General features: G+C 40.3%; 1 protein-coding gene across 4 annotated transcripts in view; it reads left to right on the top strand.

The window, feature by feature from the left end:
• The first annotated feature begins 4728 nt into the window (after nucleotides 1–4728).
• Nucleotides 4729–11926, top strand: part of ASXL3 (ASXL transcriptional regulator 3) — a 128678-nt gene continuing 121480 nt past the window's right edge. Inside the window, exon 1 of one of the 4 annotated variants that reach the window (XM_064507593.1) lies at nucleotides 4729–5186. In XM_064507593.1, coding sequence (XP_064363663.1) covers nucleotides 5133–5186 — 54 coding nt within the window. In that variant the 5' untranslated portion in view covers nucleotides 4729–5132. Of the gene's footprint in view, nucleotides 5187–5501; nucleotides 5599–9904; nucleotides 9968–11926 lie in introns of those variants that run through there. The other 3 variants (XM_064507595.1, XM_064507596.1, XM_064507594.1) reach the window with 3 other exon arrangements.

Raw genomic sequence — 11926 nt, 5'->3', positions numbered from 1 at the left:
GGGGGTATTACTGTGCATGTACTGAAAGGGCAAAGAAGACCCAAGGTTAGCTATAATTTGATTTATTAGGTCAGCTGCAATGCCATGAAAAATCTGGGTATTTATCTGGCTTCCAGAAGGCTAGGGGGGGATAAAAAATTTGCCCTAGGCTTATAGTAGTTGGCCATCCCTGTGCTGAGACAAAAAGTAATGACAACTGTAGTAAACACTGAAGCCAACGGTATAAATACTGGCTATATACAGTCAAAGATTTCATTGTTTGAAAATTAGCTGCAGTGGCTTATGTCCAGGATAAATTTTAAGCTCAACAAAATAGGGGAACAGTTCTACAACCGATGCATAGCTAGGAATAGACAATGTATGCCTTGATTTGAGACCTAAAAGAAAAATCATGAGTATAATTCCCTTTTTTTTTAGGGAAGGCTGAGCTCTGCTACGTGTACTACAATTTTTTTTTTTTCAGTCCCAAAGGAGAGATGACGTCCCTAAGCAAAGACTACTCTGTGTATCTGATTTGGTATTCAGCAAAATTCAGCTTCAGCTCTCCTGTACGGACATGTTGAAGTACACCCTGTCGGGTTTTCTCATGAGCTTCAGGAGTCTTTCCAAATACAGTAACACATCCAGATAATATTAGATTCCAGGCTTGTTATTAAGAATTATTAACATATTTGAAAAGCTCTGGATGTTGATTCAAGTCCATATGGCACATGATTAAAATAGAAAAGTCCATTAAGGGTAACAAATGCTGTGAAATTCATGCTGTCTGAATACTTGGTAATATGCATTCTTTAAATCAGGAGTAGAAAACATACTGCAAATACTATGTCAGTATGTGTAAATGGATGGATGGCTGTCACAATGGCATTGAGTTCACACAAAAACAAACATTCCAGCTTGATTTTTGTCAGTACTGTGGTGAAACTAATTCAGAAAATGCAGTGTCTTCATTAACGTCATTCTGGGCTAGGTTTGTTTTTGTTGTTTTTTAAATCTTGTGACTCAGTATCTCTCATTGAATTGTGATATATGAAATATAATTTCCATTGCAATGGAGGCACATTAGATTGAACTTTAATTTCTGCGAATGAACGCTTCTGCACATCTGGTCTTTCTGCGTAATAGTTGATACTATTTCTTTGTAACAGCTGAAGCTGGAATTTGCATTGTAGCGCTGTTTGGTTGCATTGAAGCAATGCATCCTATATATGCTTGCATATTTAGTGCAGTTTAGAGATTTCTGCTTAATAGTAATATTACTATGCACAATAAAGAATTTGGCAGTAGGCATCTAAAGTTGTATTTATAGGCAAGAATCAACATGAACAACGTTGTTCTTCAGATGGCTCACTAGATACATCAAGTGTCAAACTTCTAAATTGTTGCAGGTACATACACTCACTGGGTACTGAAACTCAGAAGTTGGTGTCCAGCACTATAACATAGCCATGGCCATTCTTCTCATATGACAAAAGGTAACGTGACACAAATGCTTCTATAAAATATATCTGCTTCTACCTATGGTCAAACAGTAATATCTGGCACTGTACCTTCCTATTAATATTGTTTGGGTAGAATATTATCACATATTTTAATATAACACCTTTATGCAGTATTTGCATAAACTTGCATTTGCAGGTTATCCAATGTGAATTAAATTGTGCTGTGGAAGCAGTAGTAGCACATACACATATATGTATATGTATATATATACACACACACGCACACATATATACAGATATACATATATTTACATATATATGTGTATATATGTATACACACACACACACATATATGGAGTTCCCTGAGATCATGACTCTGAGATGTAAATATTGTAGTGTTCCATGCTGAGTTTTTACCATAATTCCAGTGGCCACAATTTGAATAGAGTTCTCAAGCTTTTCATTCTCAATTTTGCTATTGTCAATTTGGTTAGAGTAGCAATGGTCTTGTAATGTCAGCTCCTGTTCATGCAGTGAATACTATCTATAATCAATAGGAAATGTTTTCTTCTGTAAGCTGAATTTGACCACCTTCTGCTGTGCTTCTAAACTCACACATGATCGTCAGCTTCCTTAAAGCAGCAACATACTGTTCTGTTGATTTACCTGGTTTCTCTGTATGCTGGCATTGTTTATAGGATGCAGCTACAACATTTACTGAAGAAAACTATTTCATTTCAGGAGCACAGCTTCATTTTTTTACCTTGAGGAAAAGTGAACAGAATGCACACTGGCTCTCTGCTCTGATACAGTGAAGGGCAGAGGTGGTTTTGTTTCTTCAGCAAGGTCAGTGCCATTAACTGCAAGCACATAACTTCCAACCCTTTGCATCTGAACAAGAGAAGGAACTTAGGAGCATGTGCACTTTGTCAGAACGATGCAGATGAATTCAATGGTATCACTTGTCCAATTTTTTGAGTAGCTGAACAGAAAGGGTGTAACACTGAAAAGATTATTCCATGTATCCATAGAAATACTTGACGGAAGCCCAGTCCTGACTACAACAGGCAATAATATTATGCAACAAACCAATCAAAAAATAATTAGCCTAGATTTAGAGGGTCCCTGAGTTTCCCTTTATCTGAGCAATGTCCTCCTCTGTCCAACACCAACCCTGCAACACCAAAACTCTCCCGAAGTAATGGAAATTCAATTCATGTTATGCGTGTGGTGTAGTATGTTCTGCCACTGGATCATCATCTAACTGTGAACAGACAGGGAACTAGTGCACAACATTTCTCTGAGTCTGAAAACAACCTGAAACATTTATTTATGACAGGGGTGACTGATAAACTTCCCTATGCTTTTTCAGTTTTGTTGTAGTTTCAAAACTGAAAACCATGAGGGTATTTCAAAGACAACTTTAATTAAGTACTTAATTACTAAAGATTTAGGTTATTACCATGGGGGATGAGATGGGAATGAAGCTATGTAGTGTAGAACTAGGAAGTTACTAAAGGAGAGGAAATGCAGAAGAAAGAAAAAGGAAGTAGGAAAAAGGCATAAAAAGCAGAAAACAAAGAAAAAGAAACAAAATGTAGCTTTAGAAATTATACTAACAGCAAGCATTTCCTTCCTGAAGGTGACCAAAAGGTATTAAGTAAACAACAAATAAAGTTTAGGAACATGTATCTGTTTCTACAATTGGATGATTTAAGACATTTCTACACTACCTAACTCTGTTGAACCTGAAATATTCCAGTTTCTATAGCCTTTTCCTTGAGAAGATTTTGGAGGCATATTCAGAATCCTGCAGTCAATTCTGAGGAAAAAGTAAGCAAGCAAACAAGCAACATAGTCAGGAATCAAAACTGAATTTCAAAGCAGTTGCTTCAATAGCTGTTTTGTTTCATTAATGATGTTATTTTCATTTAAGTGGAAATGAATTATCAAGTCTGGAAAGGTGTCATGATGAAGAATTATCTTCCCTGTATCATATCCAATTATAATATAAAGATCAGGAGTAAAAGTAGGACACGTCTTCAGCTGGAACTCTGTATAGCACCTGAGCGCTTTTTTGAGAGAATGTTTTGAGAGAGTGTTATCAGGTAGGCACTCCTGCTTCATCTAATGCTACCTCCTGTACTTTTCTAGATAAAACAGCCTTAGCATAGTGACAGTTGGGAGTGATTTTTTTTCTGATGAATTGTACGCTTGTGGGTTTTAATATGCAGTTTTTAATATTACCAAAACCAAGAAGGAAAGGCAGAACATTGGTGTTACTGGGAGAGGGAAGAAGGAGGGAGCAGGGACAGAAAAGATGGATACACAAAACCTGAATAATTTCAAACTCATTTTACTCTAAACAAAAAAGGCAAAAATATTTCAACAGTATTCCAAAAATACTTTAGTATTTGGGGGAGGGGAGGAAATAGGGGAGAAAACCTGTATCAAAATATCCCATTAATGAGAAAGGTGTATTAAATCCATAACTTTACATTTTATGGATGTCTTAATCCTGGGTTATTGAATAAAATAAAATATCCTTCAGCAAGTTTATGAATCTAACATATCAACTGCTTTGACTTTGTTTACACTGGAACAAAAAGATTTTTCTCCTGCAAGACAAGAAAACAAGTAAAAGATGCAAATATGGATCTCTCTGAACAGACAGCTATTTGGATGGATCTCGGTTTGTCAAATTTTGGTTTGTCACTCAGAATGAAAATTCAGATGCTTCCCTACGTTCAGTATGGAACTGTTGAGACATAAATAAATCCTGTGGTGACAGATAGACAAGTCATCTCAGAGCAGTCTCCATACAAATACACTAGCTCAGCTAACCAGCTGCCAGCACCGCTCACGGATCAGTGGTCCCTTTTTGCTTCAGAGGTGGCTGGACTGCTCGTTTCCATCCCAGGCCTTGGGTCATTTGAACAGCAAGTAAACGCCAACAAGGAGATTACAAACAACGTTCAAGCGGAGTCACTCAAGGGCCAGGCCCTATTTTAAGTTAGGTTTGTTTAACACACTTTCAGAGTGAAGAGGCGAGAGGAAAGAGAAATGGGCTGTGGCTGAGGAGGGGGAAGTGGCCGCAGTTCAAACTGCGGCGTTGCGTGCCGGGAAGCGCTATGAATAATAATTTAAAATGCCTCCCCGCACTTGCCCGGCCCGGCCCGGCCCAGCCCGCCCCGCCGCGCTGCACCACGGGAGTTGTAGTCGCGCCCCCGCCAGCGGCCCCCTCTCCACCTCCCCCAGCCCTGAGGAAGAGCGGCGCCGCGGCTGCTCTCGCGAGGTTTGGCGGAGGGCACGCGCCCGGGCGGCTTCCTCGCGAGGGCGGCCGCCGCCGCCGCCGCCGCCGCGGGGATGTTTGGTGGGGTCGCCATTCCCTCCCGTGACGTCATAGTGCATTGTTGTGAGCGTAGGGGAGCATCCCTCAAGCTGTCAGCTGTGCCGCCGCCGCTGCGGGGAGCCGAGCCGGCCCGGCCCCCTCTCCCCCCCTCCTCCGCCTCCGCCTCCTCCGCCTCCGCCTCCTCCTTCCCCCGCCCCTCCCGCCCCGGGGGCTCCAGCGCTCGGTGTCACCGTATCATTGTCCGTGCGGAACCCCTCCGGGCCCCCCTCGCCCCCCCGTGCGCGCCCCGGTCCGCCCTCCCCCCGCCCCCCCCAGAACCACCTCAATGAGATGCAAACATGAAAGACAAGAGGAAGAAGAAGGACCGCACCTGGGCCGAGGCTGCCCGCCTGGTAGGTGCTGCGGCAGCATTGTGTGTGCGCCGCGCGCGTCCCGCCGCCGCCGCCCCTGCCCCTGCCCCTGCCCGCCGCTAGCCCCGCGCGCAGCCCGCGGCTTTGTTGTTGGCAGTTGGGGCCGTTGGAGGGAGCGTTCGGGCCGTGTGAGGAGAGAGAGAGAGAGAGTGTGTGTGTGTGTGTGTGTGTGCGCGCGCGTGTGTGCGCGTGAGGGGGGCTGGGGCGTGTGTGTGTGTGTGTGTGTGTGTGTGTGTGGAGGGGGGTCGCGCTGCGGAGGGGACGCCCCCTCCCCGCAGTGCCGGGGCAGCTCGCTCTGGACGTGTGTGAGAGCCGAGCGAGCGGTGCCATCGGCCCCTCTGCCCTCCTCCCATCCCCGGCTGGAGAGGAGAAATAGCTACGTCCCTTCTTCGATGTATGCGTGAGGAAATGCCTATTCTTTTCTTTTTTCGCGTGCGCGCGTGTGTGTGTGTACACGCATGTGTAAATATCCAGGGATTGTTCTTCTCTCTCTGAGTTCATGCATCACGTTTCCCGAGAAAGTCCATTCTTTTAATTACACAGAAAAGTGAAATATCTGGGGAGATCCTTTACATCCCCTTAGTGTGGACAGGAGGACTGGGGTGAGGGACAAGGACATTAGAGAAAACTCTGTCTTGGGATTCCCCTTCACCTTCTCTACCTTCCCCACTGAGCAGGGAAATATCGAGGGTAATCAATCCCGCTTCTCGAAAGGCTCTTTCACTTTAGAGACCTGGTCTCTTCCCATTTCATTAGGAAACTGTCTCCCTTTTCCTCCTGTATCTGTTTCCATGATTCTGTATTATTGTCTGCTAAGTAGAATAGAATGTATCATTTATGTTGCTTTTCAGTTTTAGACTGTGTATGGGTTCTCTCTTTTCTAGGAATTTTACAATAAATTGTCTATGTATGCACAATATGGCATGTATAGTTGTACACTTTTGTATGAGTGTCTTCGACAAAGTTGGGTCTGGTCTAGCTTCAGTTGGTGCCTTTATAGAAAGATATGCTGCTCATTACATTGCTTCTCTGTTTTTTGTATCCACATCAACTTTAATTTTATCTGTTCTTTGATACAGACTTAATTGCTTAAGTAACATGTCTGTCATAATGACATCCATTTTTGGTATACTGATGATGTTTTTACTTGTTTAGTTCTGAAGCACATTTCTTGTAAAAATAACGTTTTTTCACCCTGACGTGTGAATTCCTACATAGGAAGTTCAGCCTTTCTCTCCTGCATAAGTAATTATAAAGTATTAGACAGATACTACCTATAGATGTCTCTGTCAGCTGTACCTAGATATTTTCGTATATTTGGTTCGTGCTAGATTCTGATAAGGTTCACTGTACATCCTACAAAATTTTACAGTAATTCAGCTTTGGTGAGGGTGTTCTGATACAGATATGCTGACATTTGTATAAAAAAAATACTACTCAGAAAATGAAATGGTGCCACATTCTCACAGTGTCACCACTATCTTTTATTTCTCACAGTTCTAACAAAAGTTAAGTGCACTAAAACATTCACCTTTGCCAAAATAATGATGGTAGTGGGTGTTACTACAGTGCTTGCTTCCTCATGCTTTAAGCTGGCAAAATGTATTCAAAAGTCTATAAAATACACCAAGTGCTATCCTAAATTTACTCTTTCAAGTGATTGCTGCAGTTGCCACAATAAGCTGCCTTTGTTTGACAAATGTGCATAAAGGAATTTTAATGTGTATCTATTAAAATTGCTATCCCATGTGATCCAATATGTGGAAAAGTTTAAAAGCCTCTGGAGAACAAAGGCTGAACCACTACTGAGGAGAAGGGCTAAGACCTTCTTTTATTTTCATGATGTCATACCACCCCACACTCCCTCCCCCCACCCCCCAAACGGTCATGATTTGCTAAAATGCAGTAAAAATGATACATTGCTGTATTTAAGTAGTAGAGATACACAGAGTCTACAGTGTGGCATTTTGTCTAGCCTGCCAGCATTGCCAAGTTATGGAGAACCTTGTCCCAAGTCTATTTCATAGGTGAACGATACATAGTACTGCTCCGACCAGCTACAGTTTTGCACGGGGCTTTGCTAGTGTAGTGATTTATGTTTGCAAATCACACTGAAGGACTGAAGCCAAAATTGCCAATCCTTACAGTGTTTTATGTTAAGACCCTGATGGTTCATTATGACTTCGTTTTCTTGGAATATATCAATAATGTATTACTGCAAGGTTTGATTAAATCAATTTCTTTCCAAGGACAAGTAAACAATGAAGTGATTGATACATACTCACAAAAACTGACTCATGAGTTACCTAAATCAATATGTTGTAAAATTTTATACTACTGAATTATTTTTAGGAACAAGAGGTAGAATTAATATACACAGCAAATGTGTGGATGTTTATGTGTTAAATTTTCTACAAAAGACCTTACATCACAAGAATGTTGGCCTTTCAGAGAGAAGTATTTAAAAGTTATAAAATGACAAAGTTAACATTGCTGAGCATTGCTTTTTCATATAAACTCTGCTCTATTGTGCATGTTCATGTATTACAATCCAGACTTTAAATGACATTTTTGCATGCTAGTTTCCGTAATCCTTGTAGTTCACTCACTAGAGCTACTGATTTTTCATTTTCTTTTCTTTGTTCAGTGTGAGGTGCCGTACTTCATTTTCTGTACGCCTTTCAAACTCTGTGCTAAAACATATTTTTCTCTTGTGTTTCAGTGGCACATACATAGCTATTATTAGCGATACCCAGTAGCTTCCCAAACGCAAATGTTTCTATACTTAAAACATGCCAATGAAGTTAAGTATTTTGACCTCTGCTTTACCCATGCAGAGCTGAGGCACAGAAAGATTAAGTACCTTACTCAAAGCTGTACAGGAAATCTGTGGGAGAGGCAGTTATAGTACCAACAGTGTCTCTACAGTAGTTCTGTTTCTTAGTCATAAAATCATCTTCTTTCGGTGCCTAGACTTTTGCCTCATTCACTGTGTAGCAATTATGAGTGAAATGGATATGGTCATGTCTGTGAAATCTCTATATTTTATCTATATTGAAATTCATAATGCACCATGTAATAGTGATCATGGATAAAAAAGAAGTTCAAAACTGGACTCAAGCCTGAAATCCTTACACAGCTCTCCTTCATTTCCCACATTCACAATATAAGAAGCAGAAACATAGAAAAATATGTTACATGATAGTCTTAAAATACATTGTAACCTGTAAGTCTAAGTGGTTAGGCTCCACACTGACAGATAAGGTTGTATATGCCATTTCTTGGTGTTTGATTAAAAGGTCTTAGAAACTTAGAAATTCCTGCAATGCAGTGGCTTTCAAGACACTTCCTTAATGTTTAAAATGTAAGCAGAAAAGGACTCCTATTGTATTCAACTTTTGCTGTAAATAGCATGTATGTGGTGTAGCCAGTAAGACAGGAGCCTTTGGAATGTTCTGCATTGGAACTTGCATTTTGTGGAAGAAGTCTCCCACAGAGAGCTGAATCTGTGTGCAACACACTGCTTTTTTTCCCTTGTGCAAGTCTGCTTATCTTAGGAGAAAGGCATAACCCAGCTTACAAGCATTCCTGAGAAATGAACGCATGTGCAGAATCAGTGGAATGGTGGCATACCACTAACAGTTCATGTTACAGAACCCATTTTATAGAACACACATTTTTATGGATGAAATTGCAACCTGTCTTTACAACCTGCCAAAGGGCATATCTTTGATGTAGACCCAATATGGGAACTCACAAGCATTTTGCAGCAGACTACAGCAGTGTTTATGTACAACCTGGACATTATCTCCATACTGGTTTTCTGCTGTTTATGTCTGGTGGACTAGAACACTTTTCAAAGAACAATAACAAAAGAAAATCTTCAAAGGGAAGAGGAAAAACACCCTGTCTTTCCTCTGTCCTTCAGTTGAACCCCATTTGCTGAAACTACTGTTGTTTTGCACTCATACATGGGACCCACAAAAATTGAACAGAAAAGTTAAACACTTGAATAATTTAAGCAATTTGTAGTGATTCCACTCAGCCGAAAAAGCTTGTATACCTTCACCTGTTCTTAAGCTCGTAAGGACTCTCAAGCAGTTGTTGAAAGTCCTGGAGTACTGAATTCTGTCCTTTACTCATTTCATGCAATAAGATACAGCATAAAAGATATTAAAATAAAAAATACTGAGAACAAAGCATGCCCAACATGCCCAAGAATACGCCACCATGCAAGAACTGGTAACAGTTTTAAGTAGGTAGCAGTGATCCAGCTTGTTGTATCATTGGTTTTGACTGTCAAGCATGATCCTTTGATATTTGTCCAGAAAGGTAAAAGAAGCCTGAACAAAGGTTGCTTGCCTTGGGAATGCAGAGCTCAGCATATGTATGAAGCACAGATATCTGAAAATGAAAGGTGATTGTTTATGGTAACCTTTTAAAGGGATTTTTTCTATGAGTAGCCTGCCCTCATTACTGCCCTCTTCAATTCCTTGTAAGTGGTGTTCTAAAATACATTTCAGTTAAGTCACTACTACTAGTTGACAATAAAGACGAAGAAAATCCCGAGAACAGTAGTGTTTGTGGAATTATTCATTTGTTGGATGCTGTTTCCCTTTTCCAATATTATTGCTTTTTCTCTTCCAAATTTCCTTCTCCAAATTTCATTCTGAAAGGAAGATTTTGCTTATGTTACTGAAGACCATATATGCTTTACGGTGTTATGGAGGGCCCTCATGGTTCAGGTGGTGTGTGAATCTTGGGTGAGTAATACTTGCACCTTAATTCTTGTATTTCTCACAATAATATCCTGACAGGATCCAACTCTTAATTAAGAGTTGTGCTGCTGCTCTTGTAAACTTTAAGAAAATTTTGCCAATTAATTAAGGATATCAATGCGTAAAAAAACATGAAAAAACAACAAAAGCCCATTGCAATTGTTAGCTTGCGTGTTCCTGTTTAATGTGGCTGGCTGTCCAAAAGCTGATTGTTGTTTCATCTGGTCTGCTGAGATAGTGTAGTTGAAATGGATCGTATAGTGGTATAGAAATATTTTTGCATTAAATCTTCATATTTGAAAACCACAAATTAACCCAAAAATTAGAAGAGTAGCTTCTGTGTAGCTAGACCATTGATGATAATCCCTTTGACTTTTATCTCAGGTCTTCGCTCTTGTTACTATAAATATAATTTGAAACATTGTGCAAGGAGCTTCATATATCTCCAAAAATGTGGGATTTGACATGACTTTGTTTTACAGTATTAAGGATTTCTTTGTACTATATTAAGGATTTCTTTGTTGTTGGCTTAACACAGACCTACTATTATTTCCATATTTGTTCTGAGTTAATTCTTTTACAGACAAGCAGAAACACTGTGGCTTGGGAAGTTTTGATGGCCCTTCCCTTTGATCCACAATCAATGCTGCTTTGAAGAGCTGTATTTTATTTTGGTTTGCTTTAGGGTTTCCTCCAATTTGTATTATTCAAAGTAATTTTTGCACTTGTTAGAGAAAGTCGAACCTGCATTTCTTTCTTTACCTTCTGTGGTTGTGTTTTAAGTGTCAGTATCTCAATTTTTTGGTAAAAAAATATTACTGAAATTATTATGATTTAATTGTTTTTAAAGGTGACTTACAAACAAAATGTAAATTTAATATATTTCAGGTCACCCTTGACATTCTTCAAGGGCAGACTGAGAGGCACACAGATTCTAACTCTTATCTTGAGACAGCCCTTTCACCCTTAGCATCACAGACATTTAGGAAGGCAGGAACCAAACCCAAGAACAGGCCCTGTTCTCAGTAATGTCACATTACTTCTATCAAAACAGAGTAACATCAGGAGAAAACCCTTACAGGAATGTACGTATGAGCATTCCTCAACAATAATACAGTGTTCTTAGCACCTAAAGGTAGAGCTTATTGCTCACTGACCTAGTGAATGGTTCTAATGGCTCCTAGCTTACCCTTCTCTCTCTGTAGAAGAACCAATATTTTCCTGCTTTACTGCATGTTTCTGTTGAAATAACTGATCTGTTTTTTAGTTTTTCAGTCAGTTTGCAAGTTCCTCACACACAAGATTTCATCAATTTCATTTGGAACACATGGAATCAGCTGAAATCATTTCCACTAATCACACCCTAGGCCCTATCCCCTGCTCACAGCTAGGTTGCTTTGCATCTGCTAGCCCACTTCACCAATATCCTGGATCAAACCATGTCATTGCAACATCCTAGTCTGGACCAGGTAGCTTGCTCTTTTCAAGGCCAAAAGCCAAATTTGCTGTACTTTGTGCAGGAACCTTTGCTTTGTTGTTTATACTGCAGCCAGGAGACTGTGGCCACTTTGAGGACCATTTGATGCACTTTGCCTCTTGGCTTTGGAGTAGTAACTGTTTTTGAGGTGTTGTATATCTCAAAATGATTTCCAGTTTCCAGGCTATCATGATAATCTTGGCATGCCCAGTAAATATCAGTAACTAAGCAGTGACCTCCTTTTCCACTGTGTATGGTATCAGGACCTGGCAGTAGGTGTGATTAGTGGAAATTAGTTCAGCATGATTCCATAGCTTCCAATTGAAAATGACCAGATCCTCCTTGTGAAGAACTTATGAATGGAGGGAATCAAACATCTTAGCCTTTGTTATGGAGCAGTCAGCTTCTCATAGTAAGGCATAAAAGAAAAAGCTGGAACAGAGCCTGCTCTAAGTAACACATGCTGA

This window comes from Dromaius novaehollandiae, chromosome 2 (genome assembly GCF_036370855.1).
Source record: "Dromaius novaehollandiae isolate bDroNov1 chromosome 2, bDroNov1.hap1, whole genome shotgun sequence".
Taxonomy (NCBI): domain Eukaryota; kingdom Metazoa; phylum Chordata; class Aves; order Casuariiformes; family Dromaiidae; genus Dromaius; species Dromaius novaehollandiae.
This window is presented reverse-complemented; position numbering and strand designations above follow the sequence as displayed.